A 21,983-nucleotide genomic window follows, 5' to 3' on the forward strand; every position below is an offset into this window, starting at 1 on the left:
ATAAACTTGTTGGATTAAGCTTGAATGCTGATGAGAATTTTTCTCAAGTTCATTGCATGTCTTTGAACATCATCTCAAGTTATTGACTCCAACTATAAGCTTTGAGTTGTATTGCTCCCAGTTAGTTTTCCTGGGATCTCTTATAGTTTCAATGATTTGTCGGTTAACTTCATAATCAAATATAATTTGCTTATGATCGGACAAAGATACTTCATCCGATACGTGCCAATTCTTGATTTTGTCAGAAATCGTTGGACTACATAGTGTTAAGTCAAGAACTTCTTGCCTAATTGTGTTTATAAAAGTTGCATATATCTATTTCATGTTTTGAGATAAAGTCTAAAAGGCACTCACCTCTGCTGTTGATGTCTGAACTGGACCACACTGTATGATGGGCATTTGCGTCACATCCAACTATGAATGCTTTATGTTGTTTCTTGCAGTAAGACACATCCATCAATGATAGTGAGTACAAGTTTTTGAAAAATGGATAATTTATTATGACTTCTGTATCTGTTTCAGTAACACCACAAGCTGATTCTTTTCTGCAAGAGAACCACTTCGTAGGTAAAAGTGATTTCCAGTATAAGAGCATTATGTATGTTATATGTTTATAATTATTTCATTCCTGAGATGCAACAGAAAACTCTGTAGAATCGGTAAATCTTCAAAATAATTCAACGGCGCTAGGCTGTGCCGCTCCTAAGCTTAGGCAATCCAATGTACTAAGAATTACACTCACACCTCGTCGAAATGGAAAACATCGGAAATACTCAATTCAGTATAGGGGAGAATGTTGCATAACGCACCCCCGGGGTAGAACACACTTTTCCATTTTATATTGAGTTTTACCTGGCATTTTCGATCCAATTTTAGGACTGATCATGCAGCATTTCGAGTTCAGATGCTATGCAAGAAGTGCTGCTTAATAAGACATCAAAACAGCTACGAAAAAGCCATGAAAAAAAACAAATGAAAGTCAGCTGGTGCGTTCTGACCAGGGGGTGCGTTATGTACAATTGTCCCCTACGCCCGTTCTCACAGATGGGGAACGTCTAGAAGCGATTCGGAAGAAAGGAGCAGAGCAAAAAGAGATTGAACAGACAAAAAAAGATTGCACGAAAAGACGCAAAGTATAAAAAATAAGAAGAAAAGAAAGCTAGAATCCAGGAACACGAAGAAGAAGACTAAAACGAAGAAAACAAACCGGAAAACTAAAAATTTATTAATTACAACCATACATATACGATGTGGGACAAAATAATGATTTTTTTTATCAGTGCTTCGAATAAGCATCATTATCATAATTATAATTCAGTTTTATCCATCGATCGTTTACATTTGATATGTTTATCTTAATAATTAAACTTTAAGCTTTACTATTTGGTATAATATATGGAGTCATATGAATTCAAACAAACAATTGAACAAAATAATTGATTTCGATTGACAAACTATAGCCGTAATTAGTACATCTACCCCACTTGATTTATTTTAAGATCGCAATTTTACTAAGTTCACCACCCTATGAAGGGCCAAAAACGGAGGGCAGACCCGTGAGCGGGGACACTTACGCGTGACCCGCAATGATAAAAACCCAACAACGCTATAAAGAACAAGCCAATATTTGAGGGGATGTCCCAATGAGTGGGGAGAAGAGCCCGCCCGCCAATTTGCTCTTAAACATCACATGTACCCTATTTTCACGGATTTACTACATTGCTGTCCCCATCAGGTCACGAACAGCCATATTAGCCATGCTTGTTGGTCCCATTCAACAATGCGAATGAATTTTCCCTGTCATTGTTTTACGATACGAGCAGCAGCCGTGTGTTTGATCTCAGATGCCGATGTCCGATAAATGCGATTATAACTGTTACCGATGGTAATGACTCCCATTTAAATATTGCCACCCATCGCGCGGATTGGTTCAGTTTAACTCAACATGAATGGCATGTTTGTCGTTTGGCTACTGTCATGCAGCATTTGTTTAAAATTGGGTGTAATCAGAGCACACAGAATAACGATTGTAAGTGACCTTCGCAAAACTGAGTTCAATAATGGATTAACGCAGAAATCAACTAAACTCCTAGGAGGAAACCGTAACCCGCCATGGCTACCCGGTCGAAAGTCACAAGGTAGTTACCAGCGATGGCTACATTCTAACCGTTCTCCGAATGCCAAACCCTGGACGACGACCGGCTCTAATAGTTCATGGTTTGCTGTACTCATCTGCCGAATGGTGCATCTACGGAAAACAATCGCTAGCGATGCGGATATTCGACGCCCGTTTCGATGTCTGGCTGCCAAACTGCCGAGGGAATACCTTCTCCCGGAAACACACGAAACTCAACGTTGCAAGTGAAAAATTTTGGGATTTCAGTTGGCACGAGATCGGTGTGTTTGATCTCCCGGCACTAATCAACTACGTACTGAGAGTGTCTGGCTTTACCAAGTTGCACTACATCGGCCATTCTCAAGGGACAACGTCATTTTTTGTCCTAAACTCTATAATGCCTCAGTATGGCGATAAGATCGAGACCGCTCATCTACTTGCGCCCACCTGTTTTATGAATCACACCTATTCGCCTCCGAGCCGAGCATTTATCCCGAGGATGAAGGAAATACGAGTATAATTAACGACTAAATTGAAGCTCAAATATTAACAAGCAACATTTCTCAACAGCTAATATCGCAGATGACGGGCAACTGGGTACTTTTAGCCCATGATGATGACTCCTCTTTTCTCGGAGCCACCAGAGCGGCTCTGACGGACGCAATGCCACCGGAAGTGTTCCTAATTATCATGTACTCCTCCAGTGGGATGCGCTCGTTGCAACTCAACCAATCGGTAATAAGAAGAATCATGGAAACCGTTCCGGCCGGATCATCGCTGAAGCAGTTCGAACACTATGGTCAAATTATTCAGAGCGGAAAATTCCGACAGTACGACTACGGGCCTGCTGGAAACCTCGAGCGATATAATACCACGAGCTCTCCCGAGTACAAGCTGGAAAATATCAGGGCTCCCATTGCTTTGTACTACAGCGATAACGACTGGTTCGTCGATCCGAAGGATGTTGAGTTGTTGAAGACAAAGCTGAAAAATATCTTGCTTGATTATCACGTAACAGTACCGGAGTTCAATCACTTGGATTTCTTGTTCGACAATGCAGCTATCAAGGTATACAATGAGATCATTCGTATTATGACGATGAGCGAGACATAATGGAATGATACCTAGCTTTGCAAACTTACCAGGAATGTTATTGTCGGTCAATTACTCGGAAAAATTACACGTTTAATATATCCTCTAAACTCCCGGAACTTCTCCAGTGTCCGGTAGCCACTGCAATTTTTGGTCCAATATACGAAAGCTTAAATAATTTCCCCGTTCGTTCATCAAAATTGGTTTATTATTCATGGAACTTTAAAGATGTTTGCTAGTCCCAATCATTTAGTCCAACTCAAGCTCAAAAATATCAAAAATGCGCGCTTTTTGCTATTGTAGTTTTTTAAGTTTTTCATTTATGACCACATTTTCTCAGACGTCATTTCGATTGAGCCGTGTCGCGGAACACTTCATCTTACATAAAACGTTTGCTTACAGCTCATCCTTTATGTCAAAAATGGATTCCGTCTCGTGTAAAATTAGTTATTACTAACGATGTAGCCAGAGGACTTTATTGAAACTTCAGGTAAAGATTTCAGCTGAAGATCTTTTGAATAAGTCAACAACCATTGAAAGCTAAATAAGACCTTATTCAGGTAAAAATATGCTTCTTCTGCTAGAAATTGGCTTATGAAACATTTAATCTGCTCAAATTTTTGTTTGGGTAATCAGCTATCTTGTGAAAATATCTCAGAGACGTTATTTAAAATGTTTAAACCGATATTCAGAATAATACTTAATCAACCCGAAGTCGTTAAGGTGGTTCGCTGTGAGATCCTTATTCTCGCTACCACTTCGTAACTTTAAGTGCACAAATATCAGCTTCCACGATACGTACTACAATGAAACTGTTACTCCACGTTTGCTGTGCTGCAGCATACATGTAGCAGCAATTTCAGGTGAAATGGAACTCTAATTTCCGAGTTTTGTGTAGTTGAACATTCGAGGTGATTATGCATTAATAGCCTATGTGGCGGCCATTTGTGAACTCTACAAGGAATCACCTTAAAGAGGTCTAATCTTCCATCAGCTGGAGATCTTTTAAATACTTCCTGATCAACCTTATCAAGAGAAGAACCAGCTAATGGCTGAAAGTCTCTTTAAAAAATAAACCTAACCTAACCTAAACTAACCTCCTGATCAACCTGCCGTCCTGGAAGAACATTTTACACACAAAATTTGAATTTTTGAGCAGTTGCAGATTTTTTTTTTATTTCGTTTATTTATTTAGGCTAAAATCAAGGAGAAAGTACATAATGGTGTATGGTTCATTACCATGTTTTCTACGGATATCGAGTGATTTCGAACTACAAAACGATGATCTTTCATGATTTTCAAGATATTTTAAAAATGATATCGAGGCAAAACGCCTGATTCATGGTGCAATATGCACTACAACATTGAGCAAGACACACGTCAATAATGGACAAAATACACCACAACATTGTAGTAAAATGCACTGCATAATAGAGACAAACCATAACCTACAAGTAGAGAATACAAAGGCATTATGTATTTCAAATGATCATTTCTTTATGTTACATCACAAATAACCCAAGCAACCTAAAGTTCGGATTTTACTTGAGAAACGAACTCAAAAGTTCACATCTGGTTCAAATTCCGTGGAATTTTCTTGCTGATTAACAAGGCACTACACGTACAAACAGAACTTAATGCTCTTTAAAGTACCGCCAATATTTATTGGAACCTTGAAAGTTCAACAGAAGTTTCTTGTTCCCGTTCATTTGAACTGTGAAGTTCACAAAAAGTGAATAAAGAACTTGTTTCGAACCTCTAACACAAAGTTCAATCTTAACTAACCGTTCTTTTAAGCAGCGCGAAAGTTCACAATTAATCTATGTTGAACTTCTTTCAGACTTTAAAGTACACGTAAAGTTCTAGATAAGTTCGAAAGAAGTTCGACTGAACCTTGACTTGAACTTGTAAGCAACTTTAGAAATGTCAATTTCTAGCAGCTTTTTTCGTCACGGATCAATTTATCTTGTTCTGTCCACTTTTTAATTTCCGCAAGCATTGATCTGAAACGACCGAAAGCTCCTTACAGTCTCGAGCGTTCAATGTTTCTACTACGGCGAATGGTATTTCTGTAAGTAAAAATATTTTGTTTATTAATAAATCTCATTGCGGTTTGCGTTCCACTACCATACCTTGAAGATTTTCTGAATAAAACAAGTCTCAAAACAGGTAAATTATTGTCTGCAATTAAGTCAAATTGTTTCGTACTTTTCAAGGTTACTGAAAACTTCTGCGGAAAACAAAACAAGCTGTCAAATGTCAAACGATGCAAGTTCACAATAAGTTCCGTATGAACTTTTAAGCAACTTTAAAGTTCAGATAAGGTTCTACATGAACTATGCAGAGACTTTGAAGTTCTAAAATAGTTTTTACGGAACTTGAAAGTAGATCTGGCTACTCTGAAAACCATGTTTATGAATGAAATCAAAACATCGAGTAAAATCATATGATATTCCACTTCATTCACATAGAGCAGTGGTATATATCTCGGTTTCAAAGAGGAGGACTCGAGTTCGAGACTTGCGGTAATTTATTTAAAAATATGTAATTTAATAATAATAAATTAGAAGAGAACGTGGTAAGAAGGAAAATAATAGATATATTTGTTTTCTATTTTGGTTTGTTGATTGCATTCAAGTTATCTTTTTGGGCTGAATAGCATTCCATCCAACGGTTAAACGTGATCAGGAATTATTTGTAAAACCTCCAGTTAAAAACAAACACAATCTGTTCCCGGGAAAATTCATCTGAGGAAAAGTTATCGTTGTTTTTCTATAAGTGGGCATTTTACCCTAGGGGTGCATTATGGGCTGTAGTTTTACCGTATTTACCTAGCACCAACGACTCTCATATATGGAACATAATCCCCTGTTTGCGACATGCGTACATCTACTGCCATTCCATTTCATATAAATCATCCGAATTAAACGTCTATGTGTGGAGCATCGATTCTTCAGTCTTAAACTTTATGAAGAGTGATTTTTTCTCAGCCGTCCTGTCCCATCCCGTTCAAATGATCCGCATCCAGTGTATTCACAAAATTAACATTTTTACCCATGGTGTGTTTCGCATTTCCATTCCCGACAGAAATCTTGACAGTATTCTTAATTTCAACACCACTATTCAAATTATTTGCTTTCAAGGGCAATGACAAAAGCGATCGAGTTGCTGGCAAAGATCTAAAACGCTCCAAAAAATCACTTAATCGAGTAAACAAACTGTCGATAGCGATCGAAACCGAGAGATACAACTGATGGATGCTGAGCTGAAAGTGAGCTGAACATTTACAGATCTTCATAATAATTCACCTGAAGTCTTGAAAAATATTTAGAGTACTTTATTGATATTGTATCGAATATCTTTCACGAAGGTTCCAGTACTTCCACAAAGTTTATTCTGAGCTTATCTCCAATCCATTGAGCTTATCCGAAGGTTCCTTAGCCTTTACGGAGTCCCCTGAACTTGTGGGAATTTCCAAGTAGTTTACTGAATTTCTGCCTACCTACCTGAACTTGTACAAATATCCTATAAAATGCAATGTTCCCCAAACATCTAAAAACTTCCCTTAACTTTTACAAATTTTCCTCAACTTCCACAAAGTTCCCTGAACATCTTCCAAGCTCCAATTGTTTTATTAGTTTTTAGTTATATCTCTGACAAACTACTGGGAAGTTGCTTAATCTGATAAGAAAATCCCTGAAGTTCCACCAAGTTTGCTGAACTATTCTCTGAGCCTCTACGAAATTTGCCTGAACTTCTACGAACTATGCTGAAGTTCAACAAAGATTGTCAAACTGTCTCTCTGTTCTCTGAACTTTTATAAAAATCTGTTAGTTTTATGAAGTATAGCGAAGTTCCTCAAATTGTTACGTAAATAGCCAAACTTTCACAAAGTTCACTAAACTACAACGAATTTTGCTGCAATTATATGAAGCATGCTGCATTTCTACGTTTCTCGTTGATTATCTGCAAAGCTCCCTGAAGTTCCGCAAAGTTTTTAGAACAGGTATGAAATTTCCTGAACTAAATCATGTCCATTAAATTCAATAAAGTGCCTTCAAATTTAAAGATACCAGAACTTTTATGAGGATCTCCAAATTAAACAATGTTTCTTCAATTTCTTCAATATTCCTCAAATTTGAACAAAGTTCCCACTTTTACGTAGTTTCCAGAATTGTTACAATGTTTCCAAATTTCTACGAAGATTCCAAATTTTCTACGATGTTCCTTGAACTTTTTCAAAGTTCAAGAAGTTTTACGAAGTACCCTGAAGTTAAAGAAAAATCCTTGAATTTCAACGGAGTTCCACGAACATATCTAGAGTTTGCTTAACTTCTACAAAAGTCGAATAAGACTTACAGTTAAGTTTTCTGAACTTTTACAAATTTCACTGAACTACCGGAACGTTCTACAAACATGCGAAAATTTATCTTTAGGGAAGTCTATGAACTTCAGAAAAATTCTACGAGATTCAGGAAAGTCTGTAGATTTTTAAAAAAATCTTCAAAATTCAAGGCAGACTGCAAACTTCAAAAGCATTCTAGAACAATTTATTTGAAAAAAAAATCTGTGCGTATTCTATAGTACAGTGCACAGTTACAAGAAAGTTTTAAAAGCTTCAAACATCAGGAATATCTTGCAAACTTCAAAAAAGGTCAGCTCACTTCTGAAAAACTGCAATGAAATTCTAAGATTTCACGAAAATATTGTGGAATTAAGTAAAGTTCAAACATGAAAGTTCTGTGAACGTCAAGAAAATTTAACAAATTTCAGAAAAAATCAGATAACTTCAGGAAAATTCAGTGAACATCCGGGAGCTTCCGGAATATTCCAAAAACTTCTGAATTTTTTAATTAACTTCTGCAAAGTTTTGGAAAATTCAGAAAACTTTCATTAATTCGAATGAAATTCTGCGAGCTTAAGGAAAGTCCAGCATACTTTTGGAAAGTTCTGAAAACCTGAAAACTTCAGGAAAATACCTGTAAATTCTGATTATTCCAGGAAAATTCTTTAAACTTCAGGAAATCTCTGAAAATACCAGAGAAGTCTGTATATTTCTAACAACTTCGTCAAAATTTAAGGAAGACTGCAAATTTTCAAATTATTCTAGAACAATTTAACTTATTTATTTCCCAGGAAATTCTAAATCACTAGGGAAATGTTGTAGAATTAAGAAAAAGTCAGAGACCTACATGAAAGTTCAGTGAACTTCAAGAAAATTCTACTACTTTCAGAAAAATTCTGGTAACTTCAGGAAAATTCAGCGAACTTCAGGGAACTTCAGGAATATTCCGAAAACGTCTGAAAATTTTAATAAACTGCTGGAAAGTTTTGGAAAATTCGGAAAACTTTTAAGGTGAATCACTGTGACATCCTTATTCTCGGAACCACTTCGAAACTTTAAGAGTATACATATCAGCTTCTACGACACGTGCAACATTCAAATTGCTACTCCACGTTTGCTGCCATGCAGCATACATGAAGTAGCAATTTCAGGTGAAATGGGGCACCGATTTCCGAGATTTGTGTAATTGAAAATTCGAAGTGGAAGTGCATGTATGGCCTACGTGGCGGGCATTTGTGGACTCTACAAGAGATCACCTTAAAGTTCTGTCCAGTTAGAATCCGGAATCACTTATTGTGTTGCAGCGGCACGGAAAGTGACCGCTGCAAGAATTATTTTACGGCGGTTTGTTTACCTAGGCACCCACTTTCTGTGGTATAAATTTCACGGTGTTTCGTGCAGTGAGTCAAAAATTATTCCAGATGGAAGCCGAGAGAAGAGAAAAATTTCTGCACACCCACGTTGATAATCCAACGTGGTCCGCAATAAAAATCGCAAAAATGTTGAAAATCACCAAATCAACCGTGTATGATGTGCGCAAACGTTTCAGGGAGCGAAAAAGCGTGGATCGAGTGCCTCAAGGTAAGCGTCGTAGTGGAACAAATGACCGCAAGCTGAACCAGAAGGTGTTGTGAACTGTCAGAGCAAACCCTGGGCTATTAGATAATGAAATCACACAGAAATATGCTGCTGCTCGCAGTACCGTTCGAAGAATTCGTTTCGTTCTTATCGAGCCAGCAAGCAACCAAACAGAACGTTGAAGCAAAGTTTCGTCACTAAAACTCGAGCTCGGAAATTTTACCAGCAAGTTTTGACGAAGTACCAAGGATGCCTGCTCATCGACGATGAAACCTACGTCAAAATGGATTTAGGACAGCTTCCTGCCCAAAAACTCTACATGGCGACGACACGAGGAGATGTTCCTGCGAAGTTTAAGTTTGCTTTTATGGACAAATTTGCCAAAAAACTGTGATTTGGCAATGGATATGCAGCTGCGGAGCAAAGACCAAAATGTTCGTGTCGAATAAGACGATGGACTCGAAGCTGTACATGGAAGAATGCCTCAAAAACCGCGTACTACCTTTCATTAAAGCCCATAAAGGTCCCGTGAAGTTTTGGCCGGATTTGGCGAGTTGCCACTACAGCCGGGAAGTCATCCAGTAGTACCGCGATAATAACGTAGATTTCATCGATAAAAACAGAAATCCATCCAATTGCCCGCAGTTCCGGCCCATTGAGAGATTTTGGGCAATAATGAAGCGGAAGCTTAAGAAAAGTGGAAAAACGGCTCGAGACGCGATTCAGATGACCAAATGTGGAATAAATGTGCCAAGGAAGTTAACTCTGGAGGTGTGCAGCTTTTGATGGGAGGAATAAAGAAGAAAGTTCGAATTTTCATTAGGAACGAAGATAAATGATTTGTATTGTTATTTTTTCCTAATTACCTAATTTCCAGTGAATTACCTTTGTTGTATGTATTAACTTTATTTGTACGTCAATCCGTTACCGAGATACAGATGATTTTATTATTCCGGATTCTAAATGGACATAGCTTTATTATCTAGAGAGAAAGTCTGTGAGCTTCACGGAAATTTGCGAACCCTTGCGTGAATTTCTGGGAAATTCTTGCGAACTTCAAAAGTATTCTGCTAATTTCAGTGAAGTCGGTGAGCTTCATAATTCATAATTCATAATTTGTTCTACAAAGTTCCCTGAAGTTCTATGAATTTTGCTGCTCTTCTACAAAGTAATCTGTACATCAGGGTTGCTTTCACTCACTTGCTATAAAAAATATTTTTCGGAATTATGCAATCATTAGATGTTATAATGCTATGTTACACTTGTAAGTAACAGGAAGAGGGTGTAAAGTATGTGTTTGACTCATAAAACCTGCCAATTTCGCTTTGAGCGCATCACAATCAGCGATCTTATGATTCGTGAGCGTTCACTCAGAGTGAGCGCTCACGAGTCGTAAAATCACTGATTGTGATGCACTGAAAGCAATATTGACATATTGTATGTGTCAAACATATACTTCATGACCTCTTCTTGTAACTTACAAGTACAAATTAGCACTATAATATTTCATGATTACATAATTCCGAAAAATCAGTGTTCACTCGGCTGTCGACAAAAGCAGGCCACTCTCGATGTGTGCTACGCGATCGTCTGTTTTCTCGGCAGCAACCATTGTGTGGTCCTCCTCATTGTTCTTCATCAGCAGTTCTTTCGGTCGATGCGTCGTCGACTTTGGAAAGCAACCGTTTCGTGATGAGTGTGTGAGTGCTGACCACGTTTTGCGTCCATTGCTGCAATGGACGAGCTCTGACCCTCGTTGGCGTACAACAATTCGCCATACAATGAAACTACTGGAAGCGGCTCCAGCTCTGATGGAGGAGGCTTTTTGGATAGCGGAAGATAAAGTGTTTATTGTGTTGTACCTTTTGACTATAGTTTTAAGATGTATTGTATAGTGACCAAGAATCCTCGGCTCTGTAAAGTTAATTCGGTTGAGCCTAATCAAATAAATTGATAAACAAAAAAAAAATAATTCAGAAAAACATATTTTTATAGCAAGTGAGTGGAAGTAACCCTGCTGTACATCTACACAATTTTCCGTTAAAGCCCACTGCATAAATGTTCTATAACAGTTTATATAACGTTTATATGACTAGATTAGGTTATAAAGAACTTTAATCAACATAATTCTATGAATTTGTGTTGCTTGGGTGGGGCACATTCTAAGTTCATGGGACATTTCCCTCATTAGTAGTGCATATTCTGCTAACTGTTGATTACATATCCAATTTCTTCGATGAACCTTAAATTGCTTTTCATTCCACGGACTCCTTTCTGGCAGAGTCACACCACCAAACATACGCCTCCGATGAACTATTCAGAAGTTTTAACCGAATCAACGGATAAAATCGACTCCAGGCTCAGAGTCTACCATTTCTCGGGTTCGAATGAGCACTCAAATGTTTTCAGTTCTTCACGGTACAACATGTGTGTAAAGTACACGAATGTTTTGCACGCACTTGTTCTCCACTTGCTATGTTCGCATATGAACAAGCCCATTTGTACTCAAGTACAATGTTCAAATTTACACATGTACAAACTCATGCGCTTGGGAGACGGCTTGCATAAAGGACGGACGTATTAGTTCCGTTAGGGTAAACACTCCTATAGTTGCGGTACGTTAGGAGCGTTAGGTTCCTATAGTTGTGTATTGAGTCTCCATGCACAACTATAGGAACCTAACGCTTCTAGTGTACCGCAACAATAGGAGCGTCTCCCCTACCACATAACATATCAAGAGCCACATGTGAAAATGGCATACAAGCTTTTTGTAAACAAACCATTGTAAGCCCTTTTCTCGCCAACCGAGGGTCGTCCACGCAAACCAACAACATCATCGGGAAGGGGAAAGCTTCCCCTACCCGCGAATGTTAATGGTTTGCGTTGATGTCATATGGGTGGCGAGAAAAGGGCATAAGAAGATTTGTTTACAAAAAGCTTGTATGCCCTTTTCACATGTTGTTCTTGATATGTGAAATTTCTTTCAAAATAGCTGAGACTCAAAGTTTACCTATTTTTTGGTTTGCCTCAGTGGTATAACTGGCATAGTTGGACATCGATATGTCAAAATAAAATTTTCGTGATATTGACACTGAGCGTTCATAACGACCAATGTCGAAAACATAAATAATGGCTTCTTTCGTAAATTTCTCGTTTGTCAAAATCAATCCATGTAAGCCACCAATTTTATCGGATTGGAGGACTCTTTCTCTACACAAATCATTGTGGTGGTTTACTTGAGTGAGTTTTCATTATCAAGAAATTCACGCAAAAAGTAATTGTTTACGTATGCGACATTGACCCTTACGAAAGAAATGCAAACAATATATTATATGGTTGTATGCTCAGTAAGCATTGACGTTGATGGCGGCTCTGCAACCCTTTACTCATGGTAAAATTCCATAAGCATCTGACAATCTGTGCATGGAATCTAACGGACTTTGTCACTATGGTACCAGCCAGCCGCCGTCTTTTCACGCAAAGATTGACAGAATATTATGGGATTTTCATAGGAGTGAAAGGATAAGGAAATGTTCACCATGTTTCACGTACAGACTGATGTTTGCTACGCCGGTGGTTAGCATCCATACCTCTCACGCCAAAGTCACGAGTTCAAATCTCACCCGGACAAGTCACGAATGACCCATGAACGTTAAAGTCACTATAATAATAATAATTAAAAAAACACGGAGAAAAAATACCACCCAAAATTTGAGCTACTTAATATATAGAGTTCAGCACTTGCACTTGCACTCTTTATTGTTGTCAAAAAAGGAACAAGAGTTTCGACCCAACGATATAGTTCAGCCCAATAAGTTACTTTTGAGTAAATTTCAATTGTAAGTATTTTTGCTGGTGTTAAACTACTATATGTGATTCACTCAAATTTGGATTATTGGGCTGAACCTCGGAGTGGAGGGAGAAGCACTTAATTTTGGATAGTTTTTCATCGCCATGAAGATAATACACAATGCGATGTAAACAATTGAGGCCCAGATAATTTGTCGTCTCTTTTGTTCCTCCGCTGTTTAAATGCTTGACGGAGTTTTACGTGTGGGCATTCTATTTTCGTCTAGCTCGACAGGAGGATTTCCAAAGGATTTATTAACTCATGACATTTCTGTTTGATTGGTTAGAGGACAACTGAGAAATAGCGATGGGAAAATGGTTCCACCCCCGCGCTATTCGGAGGATGATTACTTGACAATTTCAATACCTGCCGGTAATCAACCAGTTTACTATAGTTACTATAACAAAAACAAAATGCGGGTACACCTATAAGAATTTAAATTAAAAAACCTTCAAATTGACGTTCTAAGATCACGAACAGCTTATTTGGTAATCTCTTCTAAAAGATGAAATTTTTAAAAATCTTGAAAATCAAGGGTTGTAGCCGAGAGGAATATAGACACATCAGAGCAAAATCGAATAAGGCGTTGGTTCAGAATGCCAAAATAAGCGAAATTTACACTACTTTTTCGAACTGTGTATGTTTAATATAATGCACATAAATGAAGTGGCACATATCATCTAGGTTTACATTATAAATCGTGTAAAGTTCTGAGACATTCCATGAAATTTTGCAATTGTTGTAAACAAGAGCCCATATTTGTTAACGATATTGCTTACAAGTTGCTTGTTTGCGTGAAATGAAACACAAGTTTACGTGAATGAATGTTTACATCACAATTAAAATTCAGATTTTTTTGCTCTGTAGAAAGTAGAAACCGATTAAGGACAACTTTGAGGAAGGCACGAATCGGGTTGATCACGGGTTTTCGGGTTTTCACACTGCCGTACTATAACGGAACTAATAACTCTATACTTTCTTCTCCTCATCTATCGTATAAAAATTACCACTTTAGTCTGTTATTTGAAATTAGCATCTTAAACTATGTAAATCGCTCACTTCACGCAGAAGTGGGCAGTTCGCGAAAATGATAATATTCAAATCAATCGTTAAATGCGTGAACGATGGTTCAGAATGAAGTGCTACGTCCTTTTGTCTGTGGTAATTATGTGAGAATTTCAGAAGGAGAACACGAGAATAGCAGAGTGAAGAGATTTTTCCAGAAAAAAATCCCCCAATGTTCGGCAGAGTTTGTCTAGACATGGGAATTTTTCGAGATTCCAACCATGATAATGATTAATGTGCAACAATGACAAAAAACCGTACTGAACGTGAAACTGCAATTGTTTTATGAAATTCAATATCCTATAATATGGATCATATTAGAAATTTCTGCAACGGTGCGAGTAGGTTAAAATAAATCAATTGTCTTATACTTCGATAATTTAAAGGATTAAGTCAATTTAAACATTCCAAATCTTGGAATGAAACAAATTTTTGAAACGTTAGAACATTGCAAATTTTTAAGATCTCAGTCAATCCCAACCGAGATCTCTGAAATTTTCTGAAGCGTAAAATCTCTGATTCTTCTATTCTCTGGAAACTCCAACACCACCGTTGGTTCCAGCTCATGTGTTGATGGGTTCAATGTACAGGGCCCAGACTAGAAATTTTACTTTAACTAAAGCTCCCCGCACGACAAAAGAATCTACGTGCTCCATTTCCCACGTCCGAAATTTGTTTATGAAAAACAGATTATGTGGAAAGCTTTTTCCGCAGCTTATAAAATAAGAGCAAACCAAAACAGATCATCGCTACAACTGTTTCCCACCGTTGCATTGCGTCATCGTCTGCAAATTGTGACCTCTTTTGGTGTCGTGGCATATAGAATTTCCGTATTAATTTCTATCGTGTAGCGTGCAACGATGTCACGCCAATATTGCATCTCTTCCATATCAAGGATTTATCGTGCAGAAACATGATGCACGTTGTTGTTACTACTTCCTTATCAGAAAAAAAATGGGAAGAAAATGTAAACAATATGTCTTCTACCGCGTCTGTCTTCCCGAGCAGCTGCACAGATTAAATCGAGCTTGAAAACTGTCGCCGGCGTGGATTGCATACCTACAAGCCACAATCTCGCGTCCACGTGGAATGTGGGACAGGGCAGGAAGGGTTGACTGAGCTGCAAGTTTTGCATTTTTATTGCATTTTCGCTGTTGCATACTTTCGCGGAAATCTTCTCGGCATATCTGTTGTTCGATGGATGGCAACGAACGGAGAACAGTTCTGCAGACTGTGGTCGTCGCTGAACAGCAATGTTGGTGATAGAGGGTTTTTATTGTACGACAGGGGATTATCAGCTCGTTATGCTGTCGTCGAAAGGGAATGTTTATCAATCTACTTGATAGTTGGTGAAAGTAGTTCTGAAGTTGTTGTAGTTGTAGGATGTCTGCACTCAATTAAAGGCACTTCCGAAATCGATTGAGGAAGTTTTGTGTGAGTGTGAGATAATCTATGCAAAGATGTCATGATTTTGGTTGGCTGTCTATAATTTATTTGTCGTCAATCAGTGTAGACCGTTTTACAATAGTGCTGTTGCCTTACATGCTATTTTAAAACATACGTTTTATTTGAAATTGTCAGCAAATGTAGACTGCATATACAAATATCTAAAAAATAAAAATTGTTTTAAACTTAACGAGATGAAATCCTAGCAGTTAGTGTTCTCCTTACTGTATCTTTAGACATCGTTAGATCTATATGCTCACAATAATTATTATACACTCTCATCATTCTATTAATTGGTCCATTTTTACCATAATTCGTTCTGTGAGGTGACAGTTGAAATACATTTCGAGTTCTTAACAAGCGTGATGGTACGTAAAAATTTAATCTTGCTAATATTTTTTCTGAATTTACGCGTTGTGAGATAATATCATTGACAAAGGAAATCATGGAAATTTCTCTTCGTTTCTTAAGTGTTTCAATGTTTATCAACATGCAACGGGACTCATAAGAAGGAAGGGGAAAAGAGGTCCAGCCTAGTTTCCTAAGAGCAAATAACAAAAACTGTTTTTGAACTGATTCCATACGATTTATATAAGTTTCATGGTATGGAGCCCAAACCACACTGCAGTATTCGAGAATTGATCTCACGTAAGCTATATAAAGTGTTTTGATGGTATATGGGTCTTTAAAATGATAACTAAATCTTTTTATGAATCCCAACATATTATTTGCTTTGTAAATTGTGGTATTCACATGATCTACAAATGTCAACTTCGAGTCAAGAATTACTCCTAAGTCCCTAATTTTATCGCACCTTACAACCAGCTGGTTTCCTAGAGTACATGTAAAATCTAGAGTAGTGTTTTTTCTGGAATATGATATAATATTGCATTTTTTAACATTAATATCCAGCAGACTTTTAACGCACCAGTTGTAGAAAACATCAATTTCATTTTTAAAATGTAGCAAATCAGAATTGTCAAAGATTTCCATGTACAGTTTCATATCGTCAGCATATATGAGCACATTTAAACGATTTAACACAAACTTCACGTCATCCACAAATAAAATAAATAATAAAGGACCTAAATGAGATCCCTGTGGAACTCCCGAGGTAACATTAACTGGCGAAGATATTTTTCCTTTAAAGCGGACCATCTGTGTTCTTTCTGTCAAGTATGATCCAATCCATTTTAAAAGTGTACTTGTCATACCTAAACGTTTTAATTTAAAAAGAAGTAAGGGAATGTCTACTCTGTCAAAAGCCTTACTAAAGTCAGTGTATAAGGTTTCAACGGTATTACCTCTATCCATTGCTTCAATAGAAAAGTTTACAAATTCCAACAGATTAGTAGACGTTGACCGACCTTTAAAAAAACCATGTTGATTATTTGAAATGCGATGCTTAACCTGGTTAAATATTTTCTGGTTAACAATTGCTTCAAACATTTTAGGAATGCATGACATAATTGCAATACCTCTATAGTTTTTAATATCTGACCGTTTGCCAGATTTAAATATTGGAACTAAAAATGATTTCTTCCAAATTTTTGGAAAATCACCTGTTTTGAGAGATAAATTGTAAAGCCAAAACAATGGTTTAACAAAACTTGTTGCTATTTTTTTCAACAAAAATGGAGGTATTTCATCAGGACCAGGTCCTTTGCCAGCATCGAGACTTTCAAAAGTCATAAAAATTTCTTTAACAGTGATATTTTTAACTGATACGTCATTTTCCCCTTCATGTAGGTAAGAAAAATAGTTCAAATCGAGAGCATTACTGGATTTCTTATATGTGTTTTGGAAAAAACGAGCAAATAGGTTACAAATATCCTCACTATCAGTGCTATCACACTCTTCAAACTGCATGCGTGATGGGAATGTACATGACTTCATTTTTTCGTTCGCGAAGTTAAAGAACGTTTTGGGATCTGATTTTATATTGTTCTCTACTCTTGAATTGTAATTCTCATATGCTGACGATATTTCTGCCTCAAGTGCTCCGCAAATTTCAACGTATTTTTCTAAATTTTGTGACGTTTTAAACTTTTTATACGCCTTGTGTGCTTTTTGCTTCCTGTTTTTAATATTTCTGATTTCTTGTGTATACCACACAGGATATTTGGTGCTGTTCACTATTCTCTTTTGTCTTTTAGGAACGAATTCTTCAATAATATTGTATAAGTTAGTATAAAATATGTCAACAGCCTTGTCCATGTTGTTTTCATCTTTTAAAAGGTTTTGCCAACTTATGTTATTCAGTCTGTTCTTAAATTCAGGAACATTTGCATTTTTAAAATCATAAACTAATTCAAAATCAACAACGCTTGGGCGTGACCGATGCGAGTCTGTGAACACTGAGTATTCAATAGCCGTATGAAATTTTTCATTCTTCCATAATGGAACTGCTGCTTCTACAATACAAAAATCTATAATGCACTATACAAAAAGGTTTAGGTAAGAAAACGGAACGTTTGATATTCTTTCCTTTTGACGTAGGGCTACGTCTGTGATTTCCATACGGGGGTACACTTTGTGGAAACCGATAATGGAATATGTAACAAAATTATGAAAGATTTGAACGTTAATAACTCAGCTGTTCCTGGACCAATTTCAATAATTTTAGCACCAATCGATCAGAAATACTCCTTCGCATCTGTTTAATTTAAGACTTTATCATTTTCAAAATGTCTTTTTGTTTGTCAAATGTTTTTTTTTTAATTTGTGGCTTTTTTGCTGTATTTAATGTTTTGAGATGTTTCCATATTGCTCAAATAAACAACATACTGAAGGATAACTAAAATGCATATTTGAATGGGCAACATAGTCACAACTCAACATGTGCCTTAGATGCTACTTAATTTTAGGCTTTTTTGAAAAGTAGCAAAGGCATATCTACCTATTGTGACTATGGCATGACCAAACATTCCCTGGTAATTAGTTCAGTAGCATGAGACCCCTGAACTGTGTTGCAGGGCCGGAATGTTACTCGGTATTCGGACTACGCGGACAAAGTATGAAAACACAGGAATATTCACATTTTCTAAAACCATTTATTTGCGCTTTTCTGTGGCGTGTGGGTGTGGGCTTTCACATATTTGTGTGGCGTGTAAGCGGGAAGCTATTACGGTACTCCCTGTTGCAGTAGAATCTACATCGACGTTGCGACGCTGGCGTTGGCATACACGACTGCTCCTGCACTACCATGTGGCCGGAAACTTGCAGCGCGAGCTGAAAACAATGTTGTTGCTGCTTTGGGAGAATGGCGGTTCTGGGGGCAAAACATCAGCCACATACGGCTCAGCAGGCGTTGCTGGCAAGCGTCATTGACAACATCGGCTGACCGTGGCAAGGCCACCTTGGTCGAGCCGAGACGGGACCCTCCTTGGCAAATAAGGCCACCGGTCTGAGGGAATCGTCCCTGACGGACGATCGAGGATCATTTACTATTAGCCGTATGAGACCGTTTTATTTACGATACGAGGTACGAGGGCCCAAACCCCACAGGGGGGGTTGTATTCTATTTGCACTGCATGTTACACTCAACTGGTCTGCATGGACGCCTGATTACTTCTCAATTTTTAGTTTAAGGCTACGATTTTCCTCCCTTTAGTATCGTTCGAGTATTTTAGCAGCGTTACTAACCCTCTCGCTACTGTGTGTGCCTTCTGCACTGAAAATATATTTTCGTTAATTTATTCACACTCATTTCGTAAAAACTGATTTCGTTGATAAAACAAATTTTTCGTTAATAAAGCAACATTCGTCACTAGGCTCAATTCAACATTACGCATGATTCGTACAATACAAGAACGGTAATTCGTACGGACGTATGCAATGCATACGAAAATAATTCGTGCAACAATTTGTGCACCTACGAAAAATATTCGTGCATACAAGCTATTGCACACGCGACATTCGTGAATATTACGAAACTATTCTTTGATGTACGAACTGGATTCGTTTGTGGTACAATATGAGAATGAACTTGTTATTATTTGTGAGTGAGATTTTTAATATAGTTAAGAAAAGCGAATGTTTATAAATTTGTAAGAGGCCATCATGTCGAAACAAAACGTTTACGTGATTTCCAACTACTATATGGAGTTCAATTGCCCCTGCGAAGATGCGATGGATTTTGACATGAAATGATGGCGCATTTGAAGAAGGTTCGGGTATTTTGAAGGCTACCGGCTACATCATTCTCGTAGGATGGGAAAAATTATCAAATTCCTGGAACGTGCCATCGGCCAAGAAGCAAGGTTTTCGGCAATACTGGTAAAGCTCAAACCATCTTTGATTTGAATTATCTTCCTAGTTGAAAATGCACTCAATGAAAATGATGAAGATATTCAATAAAGTTTTATTGATTTCCTAAATAGACAATTTTATTTACCCACGAATGTTTCGTGTGCCTTCGCGTTCTATTTCGTACAATGTACATGTTTTGTTATGGGTCTACGAATGTTTCGTACTATTTGAAATACATGAGCTATTACACACGAATTATTCATATATATATTATGAAACATTCGTAACGAATGAGATAACCCTTCGTAAAATACACGAATGTTACTAATCAAACGATTTTATGAATTTAAACGAAACAAGCTTCGTAAAAAGTACGAATCTATTTCGTAGCAGATAACAACGTATGTATTCATGAAACAAACGAACAATTTCGCTATATAAACTAAATTTAATTTTCAGTGTGGGTTTGTTCTTAAAATAAGTGAATTTTTCAAACAACAACAACTCATACAGACGAAATTCCACGGATTGTAACCAGCTAGTTACATTTTATCTTTTATTTTTTCACGAATTTCAAAATGATTTTTTGCGGAATGAAACTCCCTACTATTTGTCGTCATTTTTTATCAAAATCTCATAAATAAAAAATTTCGAATGCTAACGATTTAAATAGCCGAGCCAGTGTTTTCCTTAGTTTGTTTTCCGTCGATCTTCTTTTCCGTACCAATGCTACCGACATCAGGGAGGCTGCTCCCATACCCCTACCTATCGACCCATCAACTCATGTACCGGGGATCAACGGCTTTACTTGACTTCCGAAGGAAGGCGTGATCAGAGATTTGATGCCTCAGAAAATCTCGACTGCGCGCCCAGGCCCTTTGGAGTGTGAAGCAGTCACGCTTACCACTACACCACCGGTGCCACTAGGGACTTTTTATATACAGGGTGACTGGTAATTATAATTCGAGTTACACTCGAAAGGTGGTGAAAGTAGACCACATTTGCAGCAAAAAATTGTATGGCAAGGTATGTCGAAAAATCATTCCTTACCGAGTTATTGATCTATTTATTTTACATTGTCGAGCAACACTATCACCACTCTATTGAATTGGCGTCACAGGCTTACTTTTAGATGTATTTGATCAGGTTCTAACCGTTTAATGTTACATTTAAATGTAACGGTCGTGCAACATTTTTGATAGCTTATAAATGCCCGAGCAAAATGAGACACTTTGTTTACTAATTTATTTAATAAGGCTCAACCGAATTACCTGCAGAGAGCCGAGGATTCTTGTTCACTATACAATACATCTTAAAACTATAGTCAAAAGGTACAACACAATAATAAAATTATATTCCGCTATCCAATAAGCCTCCTACACCAGAACGGGAGCCGCTTCCAGTAGTTTCATTGTATGACAGCATCGCCAACGGGGGTCAAAACGCTTCCATTTCAGCTATGGACGCAAAACGTGGTCAGCACTCACACATTGATCACGAAACGGTTGCTTTACAAAGTCGACGGCGCATCAACTGAAAGAACTGCTGATGAAGAACAATGAGAAGGACCACACAATGCTCAGTGGGCAAAAATTGACTAAACCGCGACTTAATTGAATATCTCGGTTGCCAAACGGTTTCAGTCAACATGTTGTACAGACTTATCTAGGTCCATCCGGGCCTATAATAAAACGGTATTCATTCCTTGTCTTCTTCGTCACTGTAAATATCAGAATCACACAAACTCGTGCTGTCATATTCCATGTCGTCGCAATCTTGCTCGCCATTCATTTCCGGTTCATCTTCTACACCGCTATCCTTATAATATTGTGCCACTTCCTCCATGTATTTCACATCCTTACTACCAATTGCTACTTTCGAACCTTCATTGTGGATAGCTTCGGACCGAACCATGCATATGCCGGTGCCATCTTATCTGATAAATTTGCCTCGGCAGACATTTTTCTAGCAAGGTTTGGCCTGCAAAATTTATGGCGCTTGTGCTTTCTCTCTCCAGCCTGCTCATCCACAAAATTCATAGTGTATGGTTGAAAAATAATAAATTACTGGTTTGATTTTTATAGCTTAGGTAGTTTACCTTACCAATTGATGATTGAACGGGAACTCCTCCAAAATACTTTTTTTTCAATCGTTCGTACAGCAACTTCACCTTTCCAGCATTCAGCTTCCGTGACGAAAGCGCCAAATAGCTGATCAGTCTCAAATTGTGCATCATATTC

The 21,983-nt window shown here is 37.6% G+C and overlaps 2 protein-coding genes across 3 annotated transcripts in view; both read left to right on the top strand.

Moving 5' to 3' along the window:
• AstA (allatostatin A) overlaps positions 1-21,983 on the top strand; it is a 149,523-nt gene that overhangs the window by 92,518 nt on the left and 35,022 nt on the right. The gene's annotated exons all lie outside the window — the stretch shown is intronic.
• LOC135717605 (lipase 3-like) lies at positions 1,946-3,229 on the top strand. Its single transcript, XM_065239731.1, has 3 exons — positions 1,946-2,029; positions 2,094-2,630; positions 2,687-3,229. The coding sequence occupies exons 1-3, from the start codon at positions 1,946-1,948 to the stop codon at positions 3,227-3,229; spliced, it is 1,164 nt and encodes a 387-aa protein (XP_065095803.1).

The sequence above is a fragment of the Ochlerotatus camptorhynchus genome, unplaced genomic scaffold, assembly GCF_037179485.1.
Source record: "Ochlerotatus camptorhynchus isolate MF236.1 unplaced genomic scaffold, CSIRO-AGI_Acam_v1.1 ptg000062l, whole genome shotgun sequence".
Lineage (NCBI taxonomy): Eukaryota > Metazoa > Arthropoda > Insecta > Diptera > Culicidae > Ochlerotatus > Ochlerotatus camptorhynchus.